The sequence below is a fragment of the Salmo salar genome, chromosome ssa14 (assembly GCF_905237065.1).
Source record: "Salmo salar chromosome ssa14, Ssal_v3.1, whole genome shotgun sequence".
In the NCBI taxonomy this organism is placed as follows: domain Eukaryota; kingdom Metazoa; phylum Chordata; class Actinopteri; order Salmoniformes; family Salmonidae; genus Salmo; species Salmo salar.
The window spans coordinates 96,177,688-96,203,859 of NC_059455.1; the positions used below are offsets into that span (position 1 = coordinate 96,177,688).

The following is a 26,172-nucleotide window of genomic DNA, read 5'->3' on the forward strand; positions in this document are numbered from 1 at the left end:
GACAAGATGGGATCTTTTTTGTGTCAGTAAAATTAATTATGCAAATTTTTGGGGGTGGAAGCGCTTTTATGCACAAAATATTGATATAATAACCATCATATCGAAGTAAACTTGTTGTGTGGTCATCTGGCTACGACTCATCAGGAAAACATACAGTTTATTAGGTTACAGATGAAATGATTTATGATGATCATCACAGGGTGGTGAAAGGGCAAAGTGACGAGTTTGATGCTCCTTTCCAATAAATATGGAGGGTCTTATTCTGGTGACATGAAAATCGATGCTAAGCTAACAGCATCTCATCATGTAAACTATACGTGAACTCTAGCTAACAGCATCAAATCAAAATCAAATGTATTTATATAGCCCTTCGTACATCAGCTGATATCTCAAAGTGCTGTACAGAAACCCAGCCTAAAACCCCAAACAGCAAGCAATGCAGGTGTAGGAGCACGGTGGCTAGGAAAAACTCCCTAGGAAAAACTCCCTAGAAAGGCCAAAACCTAGGAAGAAACCTAGAGAGGAACCAGGCTATGAGGGGTGGCCAGTACGCTTCTGGCTGTGCCGGGTGGATATTATAACAGAACATGGACAAGATGTTAAAATGTTCATAAATGTCAGCATGGTCAAATAATAATAATCATAGTAGTTGTCGAGGGTGCAACAAGCACGTCCGGTGAACAGGTCAGGGTTCCATAGCCGCAGGCAGAACAGTTGAAACTGGAGCAGCAGCACGGCCAGGTGGACTGGGGACAGCAAGGAGTCATCATGCCAGGTAGTCCTGAGGCATGGTCCTAGGGCTCAGGTCCTCCGAGAGAAAGAAAGAAAGAGAGAAAGAGAGAGAGAATTAGAGAGAGTATATTTAAATTCACACAGGACACCGGATAAGACAAGATAAATACTCCAGATGTGACAGACTGACCCTAGCCCCCCGACACATAAACTACTGCAGCATAAATACTGGAGGCTGAGACAGGAGGGATCAGAAGACTATACGTGAACTCTAGCTAACAGCATCTCATCATGTAAACTAACTAACGTGAACTCTAGCCATCATGCAGATTGCTCACTGGCTATATAACTCATATGTTTTGTGTAGAGTTGAAGATGCGATGGAAATCCATTGAACTCGTATTTTTTTATTTGGTACATGGGAACTTAACAGCAAAGGGTATGTTTATGTGCACTACCTCATCACACACAGCCTTTTATTTGTAACCGGTCAATGTGATGGAAACACGTCTTTGTTTTGGAAAATGCTCATATTGATTTCATGCGGATTTTAGAATACTCGCATGAAAAGCTGTTGCCAATAGGATGGAAACCTGTGTCAATAGATATGGATAGTAGGTCACCTAATAGTAGGTCACCTTATGTGTGTGTGTGTGTGTGTGTGTGTGTGTGTGTGTGTGTGTGTGTGTGTGTGTGTGTGTGTGTGTGTGTGTGTGTGTGTGTGTGTGTGTGTGTGTGTGTGTGTGTGTGTGTGTGTGTGCGTGTAGGGTATGAAGGGTCATGGTGGAACCCCAGGTCCAAGGGGTCCTACAGGTCCTGCTGGTCCCTCTGGTCATCCTGGACCCCCTGGACAACCTGCCTCAGGTAAGATAAGACAACCTGCCTCAGGTAAGATAAGACTACCTACCTCAGGTAAGATAAGACCCCCTGGACTACCTGTCTCAGGTAAGATAAGACCCCCTGAACTACCTGCCTCAGGTAAGATAAGACCCCCTGGACCACCTACCTCAGGTAAGATAAGACCCCCTGAACTACCTGCCTCAGGTAAGATAAGAACCCCTGAACTACCTGCCTCAGGTAAGATAAGACCCCCTGGACTACCTGCCTCAGGTAAGATAAGACCCCCTGGCCTACCTGCCTCAGGTAAGATAAGACCCCCTGGACTACCTGCCTCAGGTAAGATAAGACCACCTGGACTACCTGCCTCAGGTAAGATACAACCACCTGTACGACACGAACACACACAAATAAAAATGATTGTGTTTTGTGTAATGATATGTGTGTGTGTGTTTGTCTCCAGGCCTGTACCTGGTAGGGGAGAAGGGAGATAAAGGTGTAGCGGGATCTCCAGGTGCCTGTGACTGTAACACCCCTCTAGGGGTCAACAACCCAGACTACGGCAGTTACACCCAACGAGGCAACTACCACAAAGTCCCCGTGGTAAAACTCTCTCTCACATTGATTTACACAGGACCTTTTCCCATCAACTTTGACCACAATTTTTTATTTTTTTATTGTAAAATATAGTTATCAAGTCCCTACGTTTTGGGGCATTTTCAATATTCCTGTCTTTTTCAGTATATTAGGATTTGGGAGCTTTGCGAATCGTTGTACCTTGAATCAACATGTGATCTTGTGTTATTTCAACTGCCTCTGATCTCTATGTAGATCTTTGTGGTGGACAGTGAGGAAGAGTTGGATCGTCTCCACACGGTCAATGCCATCGCCTTCAGGAAGGACCAGAGATCCCTCTACTTCAAAGACAAAGATGGCTGGCAGCCCATACAGGTGCTCTACTATACAATACCAGAAGATACTTCACTATACTATACGATGCGATAATGTACTTTACAAATACACTAAGAAACTGTTGCAAGACGTTTTGTTACGGTGGGCCTTAATGATTAGGACCCTGTTGTTACGGTGGGCCTTAATGATTAGGACCCTGTTGTTACGGTGGGCCTTAATGATTAGGACCCTGTTGTTATGGTGGGCCTTAATGATTAGGACCCTGTTATTACAGTGGGCCTTAATGATTAGGACCCTGTTGTTATGGATGGTGGGCCTTAATGATTAGGACCCTGTTGTTACGGTGGGCCTTAATGATTAGGACCCTGTTGTTATGGATGGTGGGCCTTAATGATTAGGACCCTGTTGTTACGGTGGGCCTTAATGATTAGGACCCTGTTGTTACGGTGGGCCTTAATGATTAGAACCCTGTTGTTATGGATGGTGGGCCTTAATGATTAGGACCCTGTTGTTATGGTGGGCCTTAATGATCAGGACCCTGTTGTTATGGATGGTGGGCCTTAATGATTAGGACCCTGTTGTTATGGTGGGCCTTAATGATTAGAACCCTGTTGTTACGGTGGGCCTTAATGATCAGGACCCTGTTGTTATGGATGGTGGGCCTTAATGATTAGGACCCTGTTGTTATGGTGGGCCTTAATGATTAGGACCCTGTTGTTATGGTGGGCCTTAATGATTAGGACCCTGTTGTTATGGTCGGCCTTAATGATTAGAACCCTGTTGTTATGGTGGGCCTTAATGATTAGGACCCTGTTGTTACGGTGGGCCTTAATGATTATAACCCTGTTGTTATGGTGGGCCTTAATGATTAGAACCCTGTTGTTATGGTGGGCCTTAATGATTAGGACCCTGTTGTTATGGTGGGCCTTAATGATTAGGACCCTGTTGTTACGGTGGGCCTTAATGATTAGAACCCTGTTGTTATGGTGGGCCTTAATGATTAGGACCCTGTTGTTACGGTGGGCCTTAATGATTAGAACCCTGTTGTTATGGTGGGCCTTAATGATCAGGACCCTGTTGTTACGGTGGGCCTTAATGATTAGAACCCTGTTGTTATGGTGGGCCTTAATGATCAGGACCCTGTTGTTATGGTGGGCCTTAATGATTAGGACCCTGTTGTTACGGTGGGCCTTAATGATTAGGACCCTGTGGTTATGGTAGGCCTTAATGATTAGGACCCTGTTGTTATGGATGGTGGGCCTTAATGATTAGGACCCTGTTGTTATGGTGGGCCTTAATGATCAGGACCCTGTTGTTATGGTGGGCCTTAATGATTAGAACCCTGTTGTTATGGTAGGCCTTAATGATTAGGACCCTGTTGTTATGGTGGGCCTTAATGATTAGGACCCTGTTGTTATAGTGGGCCTTAATGATTAGGACCCTGTTGTTATGGTGGGCCTTAATGATTAGGACCCTGTTGTTATGGTGGGCCTTAATGATTAGAACCCTGTTGTTATGGATGGTGGGCCTTAATGATTAGAACCCTGTTGTTATGGATGGTGGGCCTTAATGATTAGAACCCTGTTGTTATGGTGGGCCTTAATGATCAGGACCCTGTTGTTATGGTGGGCCTTAATGATTAGGACCCTGTTGTTATGGTGGGCCTTAATGATTAGAACCCTATTGTTATGGTGGGCCTTAATGATTAGGACCCTGTTATTACAGTGGGCCTTAATGATTAGGACCCTGTTATTACAGTGGGCCTTAATGAATTGGACCCTGTTGTTATGGATGGTGGGCCTTAATGATTAGGACCCTGTTGTTACAGTGGGCCTTAATGAATTGGACCCTGTTGTTACAGTGGGCCTTAATGAATTGGACCCTGTTGTTACGGTGGGCCTTAATGATTAGGACCCTGTTGTTATGGTGGGCCTTAATGATTAGGACCCTGTTGTTATGGTGGGCCTTAATGATTAGAACCCTGTTGTTACGGTGGGCCTTAATGATCAGGACCCTGTTCTTATGGATGGTGGGCCTTAATGATTAGGACCCTGTTGTTATGGTGGGCCTTAATGATTAGGACCCTGTTGTTACGGTGGGCCTTAATGATTAGAACTCTGTTGTTATGGTGGGCCTTAATGATTAGAACCCTGTTGTTATGGTGGGCCTTAATGATTAGGACCCTGTTGTTATGGTCGGCCTTAATGATTAGGACCCTGTTGTTACAGTGGGCCTTAATGATTAGAACCCTGTTGTTATGGTGGGCCTTAATGATTAGAACCCTATTGTTATGGTGGGCCTTAATGATTAGGACCCTGTTGTTACGGTGGGCCTTAATGATTAGAACCCTGTTGTTATGGTGGGCCTTAATGATCAGGACCCTGTTGTTATGGTGGGCCTTAATGATTAGAACCCTGTTGTTATGGTGGGCCTTAATGATTAGAACCCTGTTGTTATGGATGGTGGGCCTTAATGATTAGAACCCTGTTTTTATGGTGGGCCTTAATGATCAGGACCCTGTTGTTATGGTGGGCCTTAATGATTAGGACCCTGTTGTTATGGTGGGCCTTAATGATTAGGACCCTGTTGTTACGGTGGGCCTTAATGATTAGAAACCTGTTGTTATGGTGGGCCTTAATGATTAGAACCCTTTTGTTATGGTGGGCCTTAATGATTAGGACCCTGTTGTTATGGTCGGCCTTAATGATTAGGACCCTGTTGTTACGGTGGGCCTTAATGATTAGAACCCTGTTGTTATGGTGGGCCTTAATGATTAGAACCCTATTGTTATGGTGGGCCTTAATGATTAGAACCCTGTTGTTATGGATGGTGGGCCTTAATGATTAGAACCCTGTTTTTATGGTGGGCCTTAATGATCATGACCCTGTTGTTATGGTGGGCCTTAATGATTAGGACCGTGTTATTACAGTGGGCCTTAATGATTAGGACCCTGTTATTACAGTGGGCCTTAATGATTAGGACCCTGTTGTTATGGATGGTGGGCCTTAATGATTAGGACCCTGTTGTTACTGTGGGCCTTAATGAATTGGACCCTGTTGTTACAGTGGGCCTTAATGAATTGGACCCTGTTGTTACGGTGGGCCTTAATGATTAGGACCCTGTTGTTATGGTGGGCCTTAATGATTAGAACCCTGTTGTTATGGATGGTGGGCCTTAATGATTAGAACCCTGTTGTTATGGTGGGCCTTAATGATCAGGACCCTGTTGTTATGGTGGGCCTTAATGATTAGAACACTGTTGTTATGGATGGTGGGCCTTAATGATTAGAACCCTGTTGTTATGGTGGGCCTTAATGATCAGGACCCTGTTGCTATGGTGGGCCTTAATGATTAGGACCGTGTTATTACAGTGGGCCTTAATGATTAGGACCCTGTTATTACAGTGGGCCTTAATGATTAGGACCCTGTTATTACAGTGGGCCTTAATGAATTGGACCCTGTTGTTATGGATGGTGGGCCTTAATGATTAGGACCCTGTTGTTATGGTGGGCCTTAATGATTAGAACCCTGTTGTTAAGGTGGGCCTTAATGATCAGGACCCTGTTGTTATGGATGGTGGGCCTTAATGATTAGGACCCTGTTGTTATGGTGGGCCTTAATGATTAGGACCCTGTTGTTACGGTGGGCCTTAATGATTAGAACCCTGTTGTTATGGTGGGCCATAATGATTAGAACCCTGTTGTTATGGTGGGCCTTAATGATTAGAACCCTGTTGTTACGGTGGGCCTTAATGATTAGAACCCTATTGTTATGGTGGGCCTTAATGATTAGGACCCTGTTGTTACGGTGGGCCTTAATGATTAGAACCCTGTTGTTATGGTGGGCCTTAATGATTAGGACCCTGTTGTTACGGTGGGCCTTAATGATTAGAACCCTGTTGTTATGGTGGGCCTTAATGATCAGGACCCTGTTGTTATGGTAGGCCTTAATGATTAGGACCCTGTTGTTATGGATGGTGGGCCTTAATGATTAGGACCCTGTTGTTACGGTGGGCCTTAATGATTAGGACCCTGTTGTTATGGATGGTGGGCCTTAATGATTAGGACCCTGTTGTTATGGTGGGCCTTAATGATCAGGACCCTGTTGTTATGGTGGGCCTTAATGATTAGAACCCTGTTGTTATGGTAGGCCTTAATGATTAGGACCCTGTTGTTATGGTGGGCCTTAATGATTAGGACCCTGTTGTTATGGTGGGCCTTAATGATTAGGACCCTGTTGTTATGGTGGGCCTTAATGATTAGGACCCTGTTGTTATGGTGGGCCTTAATGATTAGAACCCTGTTGTTATGGATGGTGGGCCTTAATGATTAGAACCCTGTTGTTATGGTGGGCCTTAATGATCAGGACCCTGTTGTTATGGTGGGCCTTAATGATTAGGACCGTGTTATTACAGTGGGCCTTAATGATTAGGACCCTGTTATTACAGTGGGCCTTAATGATTAGGACCCTGTTATTAAAGTGGGCCTTAATGAATTGGACCCTGTTGTTATGGATGGTGGGCCTTAATGATTAGGACCCTGTTGTTACAGTGGGCCTTAATGAATTGGACCCTGTTGTTACAGTGGGCCTTAATGAATTGGACCCTGTTGTTACGGTGGGCCTTAATGATTAGGACCCTGTTGTTATGGTGGGCCTTAATGATTATAACCCTGTTGTTATGGATGGTGGGCCTTAATGATTAGGACCCTGTTGTTATGGTGGGCCTTAATGATCAGGACCCTGTTGTTATGGATGGTGGGCCTTAATGATTAGGACCCTGTTGTTATGGTGGGCCTTAATGATTAGAACCCTGTTGTTACGGTGGGCCTTAATGATCAGGACCATGTTGTTATGGATGGTGGGCCTTAATGATTAGGACCCTGTTGTTATGGTGGGCCTTAATGATTAGGACCCTGTTGTTACGGTGGGCCTTAATGATTAGAACCCTGTTGTTATGGTGGGCCTTAATGATTAGGACCCTGTTGTTACGGTGGGCCTTAATGATTAGAACCCTGTTGTTATGGTGGGCCTTAATGATTAGGACCCTGTTGTTACGGTGGGCCTTAATGATTAGAACCCTGTTGTTATGGTGGGCCTTAATGATTAGAACCCTTTTGTTACGGTGGGCCTTAATGATTAGGACCCTGTTGTTATGGTCGGCCTTAATGATTAGGACCCTGTTGTTACGGTGGGCCTTAATGATTAGAACCCTGTTGTTATGGTGGGCCTTAATGATTAGAACCCTATTGTTATGGTGGGCCTTAATGATTAGGACCCTGTTGTTATGGTGGGCCTTAATGATCAGGACCCTGTTGTTATGGTGGGCCTTAATGATTAGAACCCTGTTGTTATGGATGGTGGGCCTTAATGATTAGAACCCTGTTGTTATGGTGGGCCTTAATGATTAGGACCCTGTTGTTACAGTGGGCCTTAATGATTAGGACCCTGTTATTACAGTGGGCCTTAATGATTAGGACCCTGTTGTTATGGATGGTGGGCCTTAATGATTAGGACCCTGTTGTTACAGTGGGCCTTAATGAATTGGACCCTGTTGTTACAGTGGGCCTTAATGAATTGGACCCTGTTGTTACGGTGGGCCTTAATGATTAGGACCCTGTTGTTATGGTGGGCCTTAATGATTATAACCCTGTTGTTATGGATGGTGGCCCTTAATGATTAGGACCCTGTTGTTATGGTGGGCCTTAATGATTAGAACCCTGTTGTTATGGATGGTGGGCCTTAATGATTAGAACCCTGTTGTTATGGTAGGCCTTAATGATCAGGACCCTGTTGTTATGGTGGGCCTTAATGATTAGGACCGTGTTATTACAGTGGGCCTTAATGAGTAGGACCCTGTTATTACAGTGGGCCTTAATGATTAGGACCCTGTTATTACAGTGGGCCTTAATGAATTGGACCCTGTTGTTATGGATGGTGGGCCTTAATGATTAGGACCCTGTTGTTACAGTGGGCCTTAATGAATTGGACCCTGTTGTTACAGTGGGCCTTAATGAATTGGACCCTGTTGTTACGGTGGGCCCTAATGATTAGGACCCTGTTGTTATTGTGGGCCTTAATGATTATAACCCTGTTGTTATGGATGGTGGGCCTTAATGATTAGGACCCTGTTGTTATGGTGGGCCTTAATGATTAGAACCCTGTTGTTACGGTGGGCCTTAATGATCAGGACCCTGTTGTTATGGATGGTGGGCCTTAATGATTAGGACCCTGTTGTTATGGTGGGCCTTAATGATTAGGACCCTGTTGTTACGGTGGGCCTTAATGATTAGAACCCTGTTGTTATGGTGGGCCTTAATGATTAGAACCCTGTTGTTATGGTGGGCCTTAATGATTAGGACCCTGTTGTTATGGTCGGCCTTAATGATTAGGACCCTGTTGTTACGGTGGGCCTTAATGATTAGAACCCTGTTGTTATGGTGGGCCTTAATGATTAGAACCCTATTGTTATGGTGGGCCTTAATGATTAGGACCCTGTTGTTACGGTGGGCCTTAATGATTACAACCCTGTTGTTATGGTGGGCCTTAATGATCAGGACCCTGTTGTTATTGTGGGCCTTAATGATTAGGACCCTGTTGTTACGGTGGGCCTTAATGATTAGGACCCTGTTGTTATGGTGGGCCTTAATGATTAGAACCCTGTTGTTATGGATGGTGGGCCTTAATGATTAGAACCCTGTTTTTATGGTGGGCCTTAATGATCAGGACCCTGTTGTTATGGTGGGCCTTAATGATTAGGACCCTGTTGTTATGGTGGGCCTTAATGATTAGGACCCTGTTGTTACGGTGGGCCTTAATGATTAGAACCCTGTTGTTATGGTGGGCCTTAATGATTAGGACCCTGTTATTACAGTGGGCCTTAATGAATTGGACCCTGTTGTTATGGATGGTGGGCCTTAATGAATAGGACCCTGTTGTTACAGTGGGCCTTAATGAATTGGACCCTGTTGTTACAGTGGGCCTTAATGAATTGGACCCTGTTGTTGCGGTGGGCCTTAATGATTAGGACCCTGTTGTTATGGTGGGCCTTAATGATTAGAACCCTGTTGTTATGGATAGTGGGCCTTAATGATTAGAACCCTGTTGTTATGGTGGGCCTTAATGATCAGGACCCTGTTGTTATGGTGGGCCTTAATGATTAGAACCCTGTTGTTATGGATGGTGGGCCTTAATGATTAGAACCCTGTTGTTATGGTGGGCCTTAATGATCAGGACCCTGTTGTTATGGTGGGCCTTAATGATTAGGACCGTGTTATTACAGTGGGCCTTAATGATTAGGACCCTGTTATTACAGTGGGCCTTAATGATTAGGACCCTGTTATTACAGTGGGCCTTAATGATTAGGACCCTGTTATTACAGTGGGCCTTAATGAATTGGACCCTGTTGTTACGGTGGGCCTTAATGATTAGGACCCTGTTGTTATGGTGGGCCTTAATGATTAAAACCCTGTTGTTATGGATGGTGGGCCTTAATGATTAGGACCCTGTTGTTACAGTGGGCCTTAATGAATTGGACCCTGTTGTTACAGTGGGCCTTAATGAATTGGACCCTGTTGTTACGGTGGGCCTTAATGATTAGGACCCTGTTGTTATGGTGGGCCTTAATGATTAAAACCCTGTTGTTATGGATGGTGGGCCTTAATGATTAGGACCCTGTTGTTATGGTGGGCCTTAATGATCAGGACCCTGTTGTTATGGATGGTGGGCCTTAATGATTAGGACCCTGTTGTTATGGTGGGCCTTAATGATTAGAACCCTGTTGTTAAGGTGGGCCTTAATGATCAGGACCCTGTTGTTATGGATGGTGGGCCTTAATGATTAGGACCCTGTTGTTATGGTGGGCCTTAATGATTAGGACCCTGTTGTTACAGTGGGCCTTAATGATTAGAACCCTGTTGTTATGGTGGGCCTTAATGATTAGAACCCTGTTGTTATGGTGGGCCTTAATGATTAGGACCCTGTTGTTATGGTCGGCCTTAATGATTAGGACCCTGTTGTTACGGTGGGCCTTAATGATTAGAACCCTGTTGTTATGGTGGGCCTTAATGATTAGAACCCTATTGTTATGGTGGGCCTTAATGAATAGGACCCTGTTGTTACAGTGGGCCTTAATGAATTGGACCCTGTTGTTACAGTGGGCCTTAATGAATTGGACCCTGTTGTTGCGGTGGGCCTTAATGATTAGGACCCTGTTGTTATGGTGGGCCTTAATGATTAGAACCCTGTTGTTATGGATAGTGGGCCTTAATGATTAGAACCCTGTTGTTATGGTGGGCCTTAATGATCAGGACCCTGTTGTTATGGTGGGCCTTAATGATTAGAACCCTGTTGTTATGGATGGTGGGCCTTAATGATTAGAACCCTGTTGTTATGGTGGGCCTTAATGATCAGGACCCTGTTGTTATGGTGGGCCTTAATGATTAGGACCGTGTTATTACAGTGGGCCTTAATGATTAGGACCCTGTTATTACAGTGGGCCTTAATGATTAGGACCCTGTTATTACAGTGGGCCTTAATGATTAGGACCCTGTTATTACAGTGGGCCTTAATGAATTGGACCCTGTTGTTACGGTGGGCCTTAATGATTAGGACCCTGTTGTTATGGTGGGCCTTAATGATTAAAACCCTGTTGTTATGGATGGTGGGCCTTAATGATTAGGACCCTGTTGTTACAGTGGGCCTTAATGAATTGGACCCTGTTGTTACAGTGGGCCTTAATGAATTGGACCCTGTTGTTACGGTGGGCCTTAATGATTAGGACCCTGTTGTTATGGTGGGCCTTAATGATTAAAACCCTGTTGTTATGGATGGTGGGCCTTAATGATTAGGACCCTGTTGTTATGGTGGGCCTTAATGATCAGGACCCTGTTGTTATGGATGGTGGGCCTTAATGATTAGGACCCTGTTGTTATGGTGGGCCTTAATGATTAGAACCCTGTTGTTAAGGTGGGCCTTAATGATCAGGACCCTGTTGTTATGGATGGTGGGCCTTAATGATTAGGACCCTGTTGTTATGGTGGGCCTTAATGATTAGGACCCTGTTGTTACAGTGGGCCTTAATGATTAGAACCCTGTTGTTATGGTGGGCCTTAATGATTAGAACCCTGTTGTTATGGTGGGCCTTAATGATTAGGACCCTGTTGTTATGGTCGGCCTTAATGATTAGGACCCTGTTGTTACGGTGGGCCTTAATGATTAGAACCCTGTTGTTATGGTGGGCCTTAATGATTAGAACCCTATTGTTATGGTGGGCCTTAATGATTAGGACCCTGTTGTTACGGTGGGCCTTAATGATTAGAACCCTGTTGTTATGGTGGGCCTTAATGATTAGGACCCTGTTGTTACGGTGGGCCTTAATGATTAGAACCCTGTTGTTATGGTGGGCCTTAATGATTAGAACCCTGGTGTTATGGATGGTGGGCCTTAATGATTAGAACCCTGTTGTTATGGTAGGCCTTAATGATCAGAACCCTGTTGTTATGGTGGGCCTTAATGATTAGGACCGTGTTATTACAGTGGGCCTTAATGATTAGGACCCTGTTATTACAGTGGGCCTTAATGATTAGGACCCTGTTATTACAGTGGGCCTTAATGAATTGGACCCTGTTGTTATGGATGGTGGGCCTTAATGATTAGGACCCTGTTGTTACAGTGGGCCTTAATGAATTGGACCCTGTTGTTACAGTGGGCCTTAATGAATTGGACCCTGTTGTTACGGTGGGCCTTAATGATTAGGACCCTGTTGTTATGGTGGGCCTTAATGATTATAACCCTGTTGTTATGGATGGTGGGCCTTAATGATTAGGACCCTGTTGTTATGGTGGGCCTTAATGATCAGGACCCTGTTGTTATGGATGGTGGGCCTTAATGATTAGGACCCTGTTGTTATGGTGGGCCTTAATGATTAGAACCCTGTTGTTACGGTGGGCCTTAATGATCAGGACCCTGTTGTTATGGATGGTGGGCCTTAATGATTAGGACCCTGTTGTTATGGTGGGCCTTAATGATTAGGACCCTGTTGTTACGGTGGGCCTTAATGATTAGAACCCTGTTGTAATGGTGGGCCTTAATGATTAGAACCCTGTTGTTACAGTGGGCCTTAATGATTAGGACCCTGTTGTTACAGTGGGCCTTAATGAATTGGACCCTGTTGTTACAGTGGGCCTTAATGAATTGGACCCTGTTGTTACGGTGGGCCTTAATGATTAGGACCCTGTTGTTATGGTGGGCCTTAATGATTAAAACCCTGTTGTTATGGATGGTGGGCCTTAATGATTAGGACCCTGTTGTTATGGTGGGCCTTAATGATCAGGACCCTGTTGTTATGGATGGTGGGCCTTAATGATTAGGACCCTGTTGTTATGGTGGGCCTTAATGATTAGAACCCTGTTGTTCAAGTGGGCCTTAATGATCAGGACCCTGTTGTTATGGATGGTGGGCCTTAATGATTAGGACCCTGTTGTTATGGTGGGCCTTAATGATTAGGACCCTGTTGTTACAGTGGGCCTTAATGATTAGAACCCTGTTGTTATGGTGGGCCTTAATGATTAGAACCCTGTTGTTATGGTGGGCCTTAATGATTAGGACCCTGTTGTTATGGTCGGCCTTAATGATTAGGACCCTGTTGTTACGGTGGGCCTTAATGATTAGAACCCTGTTGTTATGGTGGGCCTTAATGATTAGAACCCTATTGTTATGGTGGGCCTTAATGATTAGGACCCTGTTGTTACGGTGGGCCTTAATGATTAGAACCCTGTTGTTATGGTGGGCCTTAATGATTAGGACCCTGTTGTTACGGTGGGCCTTAATGATTAGAACCCTGTTGTTATGGTGGGCCTTAATGATTAGAACCCTGGTGTTATGGATGGTGGGCCTTAATGATTAGAACCCTGTTGTTATGGTAGGCCTTAATGATCAGGACCCTGTTGTTATGGTGGGCCTTAATGATTAGGACCGTGTTATTACAGTGGGCCTTAATGATTAGGACCCTGTTATTACAGTGGGCCTTAATGATTAGGACCCTGTTATTACAGTGGGCCTTAATGAATTGGACCCTGTTGTTATGGATGGTGGGCCTTAATGATTAGGACCCTGTTGTTACAGTGGGCCTTAATGAATTGGACCCTGTTGTTACAGTGGGCCTTAATGAATTGGACCCTGTTGTTACGGTGGGCCTTAATGATTAGGACCCTGTTGTTATGGTGGGCCTTAATGATTATAACCCTGTTGTTATGGATGGTGGGCCTTAATGATTAGGACCCTGTTGTTATGGTGGGCCTTAATGATCAGGACCCTGTTGTTATGGATGGTGGGCCTTAATGATTAGGACCCTGTTGTTATGGTGGGCCTTAATGATTAGAACCCTGTTGTTACGGTGGGCCTTAATGATCAGGACCCTGTTGTTATGGATGGTGGGCCTTAATGATTAGGACCCTGTTGTTATGGTGGGCCTTAATGATTAGGACCCTGTTGTTACGGTGGGCCTTAATGATTAGAACCCTGTTGTAATGGTGGGCCTTAATGATTAGAACCCTGTTGTTATGGTGGGCCTTAATGATTAGGACCCTGTTGTTATGGTCGGCCTTAATGATTAGGACCCTGTTGTTACGGTGGGCCTTAATGATTAGAACCCTGTTGTTATGGTGGGCCTTAATGATTAGAACCCTATTGTTATGGTGGGCCTTAATGATTAGGACCCTGTTGTTACGGTGGGCCTTAATGATTAGAACGCTGTTGTTATGGTGGGCCTTATTGATCAGGACCCTGTTGTTATTGTGGGCCTTAATGATTAGGACCCTGTTGTTATTGTGGGCCTTAATGATTAGGACCCTGTTGTTACGGTGGGCCTTAATGATTAGGTCCCTGTTGTTATGGTGGGCCTTAATGATTAGAACCCTGTTGTTATGGATGGTGGGCCTTAATGATTAGAACCCTGTTTTTATGGTGGGCCTTAATGATCAGGACCCTGTTGTTATGGTAGGCCTTAATGATTAGGACCCTGTTGTTATGGATGGTGGGCCTTAATGAATAGGACCCTGTTATTACAGTGGGCCTTAATGATTAGGACCCTGTTATTACAGTGGGCCTTAATGATTAGGACCCTGTTATTACAGTGGGCCTTAATGATTAGGACCCTGTTATTACAGTGGGCCTTAATGAATTGGACCCTGTTGTTATGGATGGTGGGCCTTAATGAATAGGACCCTGTTGTTACAGTGGGCCTTAATGAATTGGACCCTGTTGTTACAGTGGACCTTAATGAATTGGACCCTGTTGTTACGGTGGGCCTTAATGAATAGGACCCTGTTGTTACAGTGGGCCTTAATGAATTGGACCCTGTTGTTACAGTGGACCTTAATGAATTGGACCCTGTTGTTACGGTGGGCCTTAATGATTAGGACCCTGTTGTTATGGTGGGCCTTAATGATTAGAACCCTGTTGTTATGGATAGTGGGCCTTAATGATTAGAACCCTGTTGTTATGGTGGGCCTTAATGATCAGGACCCTGTTGTTATGGTGGGCCTTAATGATTAGAACCCTGTTGTTATGGATGGTGGGCCTTAATGATTAGAACCCTGTTGTTATGGTGGGCCTTAATGATCAGGACCCTGTTGTTATGGTGGGCCTTAATGATTAGGACCCTGTTGTTACGGTGGGCCTTAATGATTAGAACCCTGTTGTTATGGTGGGCCTTAATGATTAGAACCCTGGTGTTATGGATGGTGGGCCTTAATGATTAGAACCCTGTTGTTATGGTAGGCCTTAATGATCAGGACCCTGTTGTTATGGTGGGCCTTAATGATTAGGACCGTGTTATTACAGTGGGCCTTAATGATTAGGACCGTGTTATTACAGTGGGCCTTAATGATTAGGACCCTGTTATTACAGTGGGCCTTAATGATTAGGACCCTGTTATTACAGTGGGCCTTAATGAATTGGACCCTGTTATTACAGTGGGCCTTAATGAATTGGACCCTGTTGTTATGGATGGTGGGCCTTAATGATTAGGACCCTGTTGTTACAGTGGGCCTTAATGAATTGGACCCTGTTGTTACAGTGGGCCTTAATGAATTGGACCCTGTTGTTACGGTGGGCCTTAATGATTAGGACCCTGTTGTTATGGTGGGCCTTAATGATTATAACCCTGTTGTTATGGATGGTGGGCCTTAATGATTAGGACCCTGTTGTTATGGTGGGCCTTAATGATCAGGACCCTGTTGTTATGGATGGTGGGCCTTAATGATTAGGACCCTGTTGTTATGGTGGGCCTTAATGATTAGAACCCTGTTGTTACGGTGGGCCTTAATGATCAGGACCCTGTTGTTATGGATGGTGGGCCTTAATGATTAGGACCCTGTTGTTATGGTGGGCCTTAATGATTAGGACCCTGTTGTTACGGTGGGCCTTAATGATTAGAACCCTGTTGTTATGGTGGGCCTTAATGATTAGAACCCTGTTGTTATGGTGGGCCTTAATGATTAGGACCCTGTTGTTATGGTCGGCCTTAATGATTAGGACCCTGTTGTTACGGTGGGCCTTAATGATTAGAACCCTGTTGTTATGGTGGGCCTTAATGATTAGAACCCTATTGTTATGGTGGGCCTTAATGATTAGGACCCTGTTGTTACGGTGGGCCTTAATGATTAGAACCCTGTTGTTATGGTGGGCCTTAATGATCAGGACCCTGTTGTTATTGTGGGCCTTAATGATTAGGACCCTGTTGTTATTGTGGGCCTTAATGATTAGGACCCTGTTGTTACGGTGGGCCTTAATGATTAGGACCCTGTTGTTATGGTGGGCCTTAATGATTAGAACCCTGTTGTTATGGATGGTGGGCCTTAATGATTAGAACCCTGTTTTTATGGTGGGCCTTAATGATCAGGACCCTGTTGTTATGGTGGGCCTTAATGATCAGGACCCTGTTGTTATGGTAGGCCTTAATGATTAGGACCGTGTTATTACAGTGGGCCTTAATGATTAGGACCCTGTTATTACAGTGGGCCTTAATGATTAGGACCCTGTTATTACAGTGGGCCTTAATGAATTGGACCCTGTTGTTATGGATGGTGGGCCTTAATGAATAGGACCCTGTTGTTACAGTGGGCCTTAATGAATTGGACCCTGTTGTTACAGTGGACCTTAATGAATTGGACCCTGTTGTTACGGTGGGCCTTAATGAATAGGACCCTGTTGTTACAGTGGGCCTTAATGAATTGGACCCTGTTGTTACAGTGGACCTTAATGAATTGGACCCTGTTGTTACGGTGGGCCTTAATGATTAGGACCCTGTTGTTATGGTGGGCCTTAATGATTAGAACCCTGTTGTTATGGATAGTGGGCCTTAATGATTAGAACCCTGTTGTTATGGTGGGCCTTAATGATCAGGACCCTGTTGTTATGGTGGGCCTTAATGATTAGAACCCTGTTGTTATGGATGGTGGGCCTTAATGATTAGAACCCTGTTGTTATGGTGGGCCTTAATGATCAGGACCCTGTTGTTACGGTGGGCCTTAATGATTAGGACCCTGTTGTTATGGTGGGCCTTAATGATTAGAACCCTGTTGTTATGGTGGGCCTTAATGATTAGGACCCTGTTGTTACAGTGGGCCTTAATGATTAGAACCCTGTTGTTATGGTGGGCCTTAATGATTAGAACCCTGTTGTTATGGTGGGCCTTAATGATTAGGACCCTGTTGTTATGGTCGGCCTTAATGATTAGGACCCTGTTGTTACGGTGGGCCTTAATGATTAGAACCCTGTTGTTATGGTGGGCCTTAATGATTAGAACCCTATTGTTATGGTGGGCCTTAATGATTAGGACCCTGTTGTTACGGTGGGCCTTAATGATTAGAACCCTGTTGTTATGGTGGGCCTTAATGATTAGGACCCTGTTGTTACGGTGGGCCTTAATGATTAGAACCCTGTTGTTATGGTGGGCCTTAATGATTAGAACCCTGGTGTTATGGATGGTGGGCCTTAATGATTAGAACCCTGTTGTTATGGTAGGCCTTAATGATCAGAACCCTGTTGTTATGGTGGGCCTTAATGATTAGGACCGTGTTATTACAGTGGGCCTTAATGATTAGGACCCTGTTATTACAGTGGGCCTTAATGATTAGGACCCTGTTATTACAGTGGGCCTTAATGAATTGGACCCTGTTGTTATGGATGGTGGGCCTTAATGATTAGGACCCTGTTGTTACAGTGGGCCTTAATGAATTGGACCCTGTTGTTACAGTGGGCCTTAATGAATTGGACCCTGTTGTTACGGTGGGCCTTAATGATTAGGACCCTGTTGTTATGGTGGGCCTTAATGATTATAACCCTGTTGTTATGGATGGTGGGCCTTAATGATTAGGACCCTGTTGTTATGGTGGGCCTTAATGATCAGGACCCTGTTGTTATGGATGGTGGGCCTTAATGATTAGGACCCTGTTGTTATGGTGGGCCTTAATGATTAGAACCCTGTTGTTACGGTGGGCCTTAATGATCAGGACCCTGTTGTTATGGATGGTGGGCCTTAATGATTAGGACCCTGTTGTTATGGTGGGCCTTAATGATTAGGACCCTGTTGTTACGGTGGGCCTTAATGATTAGAACCCTGTTGTAATGGTGGGCCTTAATGATTAGAACCCTGTTGTTACAGTGGGCCTTAATGATTAGGACCCTGTTGTTACAGTGGGCCTTAATGAATTGGACCCTGTTGTTACAGTGGGCCTTAATGAATTGGACCCTGTTGTTACGGTGGGCCTTAATGATTAGGACCCTGTTGTTATGGTGGGCCTTAATGATTAAAACCCTGTTGTTATGGATGGTGGGCCTTAATGATTAGGACCCTGTTGTTATGGTGGGCCTTAATGATCAGGACCCTGTTGTTATGGATGGTGGGCCTTAATGATTAGGACCCTGTTGTTATGGTGGGCCTTAATGATTAGAACCCTGTTGTTAAGGTGGGCCTTAATGATCAGGACCCTGTTGTTATGGATGGTGGGCCTTAATGATTAGGACCCTGTTGTTATGGTGGGCCTTAATGATTAGGACCCTGTTGTTACAGTGGGCCTTAATGATTAGAACCCTGTTGTTATGGTGGGCCTTAATGATTAGAACCCTGTTGTTATGGTGGGCCTTAATGATTAGGACCCTGTTGTTATGGTCGGCCTTAATGATTAGGACCCTGTTGTTACGGTGGGCCTTAATGATTAGAACCCTGTTGTTATGGTGGGCCTTAATGATTAGAACCCTATTGTTATGGTGGGCCTTAATGATTAGGACCCTGTTGTTACGGTGGGCCTTAATGATTAGAACCCTGTTGTTATGGTGGGCCTTAATGATTAGGACCCTGTTGTTACGGTGGGCCTTAATGATTAGAACCCTGTTGTTATGGTGGGCCTTAATGATTAGAACCCTGGTGTTATGGATGGTGGGCCTTAATGATTAGAACCCTGTTGTTATGGTAGGCCTTAATGATCAGGACCCTGTTGTTATGGTGGGCCTTAATGATTAGGACCGTGTTATTACAGTGGGCCTTAATGATTAGGACCCTGTTATTACAGTGGGCCTTAATGATTAGGACCCTGTTATTACAGTGGGCCTTAATGAATTGGACCCTGTTGTTATGGATGGTGGGCCTTAATGATTAGGACCCTGTTGTTACAGTGGGCCTTAATGAATTGGACCCTGTTGTTACAGTGGGCCTTAATGAATTGGACCCTGTTGTTACGGTGGGCCTTAATGATTAGGACCCTGTTGTTATGGTGGGCCTTAATGATTATAACCCTGTTGTTATGGATGGTGGGCCTTAATGATTAGGACCCTGTTGTTATGGTGGGCCTTAATGATCAGGACCCTGTTGTTATGGATGGTGGGCCTTAATGATTAGGACCCTGTTGTTATGGTGGGCCTTAATGATTAGAACCCTGTTGTTACGGTGGGCCTTAATGATCAGGACCCTGTTGTTATGGATGGTGGGCCTTAATGATTAGGACCCTGTTGTTATGGTGGGCCTTAATGATTAGGACCCTGTTGTTACGGTGGGCCTTAATGATTAGAACCCTGTTGTAATGGTGGGCCTTAATGATTAGAACCCTGTTGTTATGGTGGGCCTTAATGATTAGGACCCTGTTGTTATGGTCGGCCTTAATGATTAGGACCCTGTTGTTACGGTGGGCCTTAATGATTAGAACCCTGTTGTTATGGTGGGCCTTAATGATTAGAACCCTATTGTTATGGTGGGCCTTAATGATTAGGACCCTGTTGTTACGGTGGGCCTTAATGATTAGAACGCTGTTGTTATGGTGGGCCTTATTGATCAGGACCCTGTTGTTATTGTGGGCCTTAATGATTAGGACCCTGTTGTTATTGTGGGCCTTAATGATTAGGACCCTGTTGTTACGGTGGGCCTTAATGATTAGGTCCCTGTTGTTATGGTGGGCCTTAATGATTAGAACCCTGTTGTTATGGATGGTGGGCCTTAATGATTAGAACCCTGTTTTTATGGTGGGCCTTAATGATCAGGACCCTGTTGTTATGGTAGGCCTTAATGATTAGGACCCTGTTGTTATGGATGGTGGGCCTTAATGAATAGGACCCTGTTATTACAGTGGGCCTTAATGATTAGGACCCTGTTATTACAGTGGGCCTTAATGATTAGGACCCTGTTATTACAGTGGGCCTTAATGATTAGGACCCTGTTATTACAGTGGGCCTTAATGAATTGGACCCTGTTGTTATGGATGGTGGGCCTTAATGAATAGGACCCTGTTGTTACAGTGGGCCTTAATGAATTGGACCCTGTTGTTACAGTGGACCTTAATGAATTGGACCCTGTTGTTACGGTGGGCCTTAATGAATAGGACCCTGTTGTTACAGTGGGCCTTAATGAATTGGACCCTGTTGTTACAGTGGACCTTAATGAATTGGACCCTGTTGTTACGGTGGGCCTTAATGATTAGGACCCTGTTGTTATGGTGGGCCTTAATGATTAGAACCCTGTTGTTATGGATAGTGGGCCTTAATGATTAGAACCCTGTTGTTATGGTGGGCCTTAATGATCAGGACCCTGTTGTTATGGTGGGCCTTAATGATTAGAACCCTGTTGTTATGGATGGTGGGCCTTAATGATTAGAACCCTGTTGTTATGGTGGGCCTTAATGATCAGGACCCTGTTGTTATGGTGGGCCTTAATGATTAGGACCCTGTTGTTACGGTGGGCCTTAATGATTAGAACCCTGTTGTTATGGTGGGCCTTAATGATTAGAACCCTGGTGTTATGGATGGTGGGCCTTAATGATTAGAACCCTGTTGTTATGGTAGGCCTTAATGATCAGGACCCTGTTGTTATGGTGGGCCTTAATGATTAGGACCGTGTTATTACAGTGGGCCTTAATGATTAGGACCGTGTTATTACAGTGGGCCTTAATGATTAGGACCCTGTTATTACAGTGGGCCTTAATGATTAGGACCCTGTTATTACAGTGGGCCTTAATGAATTGGACCCTGTTATTACAGTGGGCCTTAATGAATTGGACCCTGTTGTTATGGATGGTGGGCCTTAATGATTAGGACCCTGTTGTTACAGTGGGCCTTAATGAATTGGACCCTGTTGTTACAGTGGGCCTTAATGAATTGGACCCTGTTGTTACGGTGGGCCTTAATGATTAGGACCCTGTTGTTATGGTGGGCCTTAATGATTATAACCCTGTTGTTATGGATGGTGGGCCTTAATGATTAGGACCCTGTTGTTATGGTGGGCCTTAATGATCAGGACCCTGTTGTTATGGATGGTGGGCCTTAATGATTAGGACCCTGTTGTTATGGTGGGCCTTAATGATTAGAACCCTGTTGTTACGGTGGGCCTTAATGATCAGGACCCTGTTGTTATGGATGGTGGGCCTTAATGATTAGGACCCTGTTGTTATGGTGGGCCTTAATGATTAGGACCCTGTTGTTACGGTGGGCCTTAATGATTAGAACCCTGTTGTTATGGTGGGCCTTAATGATTAGAACCCTGTTGTTATGGTGGGCCTTAATGATTAGGACCCTGTTGTTATGGTCGGCCTTAATGATTAGGACCCTGTTGTTACGGTGGGCCTTAATGATTAGAACCCTGTTGTTATGGTGGGCCTTAATGATTAGAACCCTATTGTTATGGTGGGCCTTAATGATTAGGACCCTGTTGTTACGGTGGGCCTTAATGATTAGAACCCTGTTGTTATGGTGGGCCTTAATGATCAGGACCCTGTTGTTATTGTGGGCCTTAATGATTAGGACCCTGTTGTTATTGTGGGCCTTAATGATTAGGACCCTGTTGTTACGGTGGGCCTTAATGATTAGGACCCTGTTGTTATGGTGGGCCTTAATGATTAGAACCCTGTTGTTATGGATGGTGGGCCTTAATGATTAGAACCCTGTTTTTATGGTGGGCCTTAATGATCAGGACCCTGTTGTTATGGTGGGCCTTAATGATCAGGACCCTGTTGTTATGGTAGGCCTTAATGATTAGGACCGTGTTATTACAGTGGGCCTTAATGATTAGGACCCTGTTATTACAGTGGGCCTTAATGATTAGGACCCTGTTATTACAGTGGGCCTTAATGAATTGGACCCTGTTGTTATGGATGGTGGGCCTTAATGAATAGGACCCTGTTGTTACAGTGGGCCTTAATGAATTGGACCCTGTTGTTACAGTGGACCTTAATGAATTGGACCCTGTTGTTACGGTGGGCCTTAATGAATAGGACCCTGTTGTTACAGTGGGCCTTAATGAATTGGACCCTGTTGTTACAGTGGACCTTAATGAATTGGACCCTGTTGTTACGGTGGGCCTTAATGATTAGGACCCTGTTGTTATGGTGGGCCTTAATGATTAGAACCCTGTTGTTATGGATAGTGGGCCTTAATGATTAGAACCCTGTTGTTATGGTGGGCCTTAATGATCAGGACCCTGTTGTTATGGTGGGCCTTAATGATTAGAACCCTGTTGTTATGGATGGTGGGCCTTAATGATTAGAACCCTGTTGTTATGGTGGGCCTTAATGATCAGGACCCTGTTGTTACGGTGGGCCTTAATGATTAGGACCCTGTTGTTATGGTGGGCCTTAATGATTAGAACCCTGTTGTTATGGTGGGCCTTAATGATTAGGACCGTGTTATTACAGTGGACCTTAATGATTAGGACCGTGTTATTACAGTGGGCCTTAATGATTAGGACCCTGTTGTTATGGATGGTGGGCCTTAATGATTAGAACCCTGTTTTTATGGTGGGCCTTAATGATCAGGACCCTGTTGTTATGGTGGGCCTTAATGATTAGGACCCTGTTGTTATGGTGGGCCTTAATGATTAGGACCCTGTTGTTACGGTGGGCCTTAATGATTAGAACCCTGTTGTTATGGTGGGCCTTAATGATTAGAACCCTTTTGTTATGGTGGGCCTTAATGATTAGGACCCTGTTGTTATGGTCGGCCTTAATGATTAGGACCCTGTTGTTACGGTGGGCCTTAATGATTAGAACCCTGTTGTTATGGTGGGCCTTAATGATTAGAACCCTATTGTTATGGTGGGCCTTAATGATTAGGACCCTGTTGTTACAGTGGGCCTTAATGATTAGAACCCTGTTGTTATGGTGGGCCTTAATGATCAGGACCCTGTTGTTATTGTGGGCCTTAATGATTAGGACCCTGTTGTTACGGTGGGCCTTAATGATTAGGACCCTGTTGTTATGGTGGGCCTTAATGATTAGAACCCTGTTGTTATGGATTGTGGGCCTTAATGATTAGAACCCTGTTTTTATGGTGGGCCTTAATGATCAGGACCCTGTTGTTATGGTGGGCCTTAATGATTAGGACCGTGTTATTACAGTGGGCCTTAATGATCAGGACCCTGTTATTACAGTGGACCTTAATGATTAGGACCCTGTTATTACAGTGGGCCTTAATGATCAGGACCCTGTTGTTATGGATGGTTGGCCTTAATGAATAGGACCCTGTTGTTACAGTGGGCCTTAATGAATTGGACCCTGTTGTTACATTGGACCTTAATGAATTGGACCCTGTTGTTACGGTGGGCCTTAATGAATAGGACCCTGTTGTTACAGTGGGCCTTAATGAATTGGACCCTGTTGTTACAGTGGACCTTAATGAATTGGACCCTGTTGTTACGGTGGGCCTTAATGATTAGGACCCTGTTGTTATGGTGGGCCTTAATGATTAGAACCCTGTTGTTATGGATAGTGGGCCTTAATGATTAGAACCCTGTTGTTATGGTGGGCCTTAATGATCAGGACCCTGTTGTTATGGTGGGCCTTAATGATTAGAACCCTGTTGTTATGGATGGTGGGCCTTAATGATTAGAACCCTGTTGTTATGGTGGGCCTTAATGATCAGGACCCTGTTGTTATGGTGGGCCTTAATGATCAGGACCCTGTTGTTATGGTGGGCCTTAATGATTAGAACCCTGTTGTTATGGATGGTGGGCCTTAATGATTAGAACCCTGTTGTTATGGTGGGCCTTAATGATCAGGACCCTGTTGTTATGGTGGGCCTTAATGATTAGGACCCTGTTGTTATGGTGGGCCTTAATGATTAGGACCCTGTTGTTATGGTGGGCCTTAATGATTAGGACCCTGTTGTTATGGTGGGCCTTAATGATTAGAACCCTGTTGTTATGGATGGTGGGCCTTAATGATTAGAACCCTGTTGTTATGGTGGGCCTTAATGATCAGGACCCTGTTGTTATGGTGGGCCTTAATGATTAGGACCCTGTTGTTATGGTGGGCCTTAATGATTAGGACCCTGTTGTTATGGTGGGCCTTAATGATCAGGACCCTGTTGTTATGGTGGGCCTTAATGATCAGGACCCTGTTGTTATGGTAGGCCTTAATGATTAGGACCGTGTTATTACAGTGGGCCTTAATGATTAGGACCCTGTTATTACAGTGGGCCTTAATGATTAGGACCCTGTTATTACAGTGGGCCTTAATGAATTGGACCCTGTTGTTATGGATGGTGGGCCTTAATGAATAGGACCCTGTTGTTACAGTGGGCCTTAATGAATTGGACCCTGTTGTTACAGTGGACCTTAATGAATTGGACCCTGTTGTTACGGTGGGCCTTAATGAATAGGACCCTGTTGTTACAGTGGGCCTTAATGAATTGGACCCTGTTGTTACAGTGGACCTTAATGAATTGGACCCTGTTGTTACGGTGGGCCTTAATGATTAGGACCCTGTTGTTATGGTGGGCCTTAATGATTAGAACCCTGTTGTTATGGATAGTGGGCCTTAATGATTAGAACCCTGTTGTTATGGTGGGCCTTAATGATCAGGACCCTGTTGTTATGGTGGGCCTTAATGATTAGAACCCTGTTGTTATGGATGGTGGGCCTTAATGATTAGAACCCTGTTGTTATGGTGGGCCTTAATGATCAGGACCCTGTTGTTACGGTGGGCCTTAATGATTAGGACCCTGTTGTTATGGTGGGCCTTAATGATTAGAACCCTGTTGTTATGGTGGGCCTTAATGATTAGGACCGTGTTATTACAGTGGACCTTAATGATTAGGACCGTGTTATTACAGTGGGCCTTAATGATTAGGACCCTGTTGTTATGGATGGTGGGCCTTAATGATTAGAACCCTGTTTTTATGGTGGGCCTTAATGATCAGGACCCTGTTGTTATGGTGGGCCTTAATGATTAGGACCCTGTTGTTATGGTGGGCCTTAATGATTAGGACCCTGTTGTTACGGTGGGCCTTAATGATTAGAACCCTGTTGTTATGGTGGGCCTTAATGATTAGAACCCTTTTGTTATGGTGGGCCTTAATGATTAGGACCCTGTTGTTATGGTCGGCCTTAATGATTAGGACCCTGTTGTTACGGTGGGCCTTAATGATTAGAACCCTGTTGTTATGGTGGGCCTTAATGATTAGAACCCTATTGTTATGGTGGGCCTTAATGATTAGGACCCTGTTGTTACAGTGGGCCTTAATGATTAGAACCCTGTTGTTATGGTGGGCCTTAATGATCAGGACCCTGTTGTTATTGTGGGCCTTAATGATTAGGACCCTGTTGTTACGGTGGGCCTTAATGATTAGGACCCTGTTGTTATGGTGGGCCTTAATGATTAGAACCCTGTTGTTATGGATTGTGGGCCTTAATGATTAGAACCCTGTTTTTATGGTGGGCCTTAATGATCAGGACCCTGTTGTTATGGTGGGCCTTAATGATTAGGACCGTGTTATTACAGTGGGCCTTAATGATCAGGACCCTGTTATTACAGTGGACCTTAATGATTAGGACCCTGTTATTACAGTGGGCCTTAATGATCAGGACCCTGTTGTTATGGATGGTGGGCCTTAATGAATAGGACCCTGTTGTTACAGTGGGCCTTAATGAATTGGACCCTGTTGTTACATTGGACCTTAATGAATTGGACCCTGTTGTTACGGTGGGCCTTAATGAATAGGACCCTGTTGTTACAGTGGGCCTTAATGAATTGGACCCTGTTGTTACAGTGGACCTTAATGAATTGGACCCTGTTGTTACGGTGGGCCTTAATGATTAGGACCCTGTTGTTATGGTGGGCCTTAATGATTAGAACCCTGTTGTTATGGATAGTGGGCCTTAATGATTAGAACCCTGTTGTTATGGTGGGCCTTAATGATCAGGACCCTGTTGTTA

General features: G+C 44.7%; 1 protein-coding gene across 1 annotated transcript in view; it reads left to right on the forward strand.

The window, feature by feature from the left end:
* Positions 1–26,172, forward strand: part of LOC106570723 (acetylcholinesterase collagenic tail peptide) — a 61,368-nt gene that overhangs the window by 21,310 nt on the left and 13,886 nt on the right. The window contains exons 11-13 of the mRNA XM_014143205.2: positions 1,500–1,596; positions 2,033–2,172; positions 2,401–2,520. Coding sequence (XP_013998680.2) covers positions 1,500–1,596; positions 2,033–2,172; positions 2,401–2,520 — 357 coding nt within the window. The remainder of the gene's footprint in view (positions 1–1,499; positions 1,597–2,032; positions 2,173–2,400; positions 2,521–26,172) is intronic.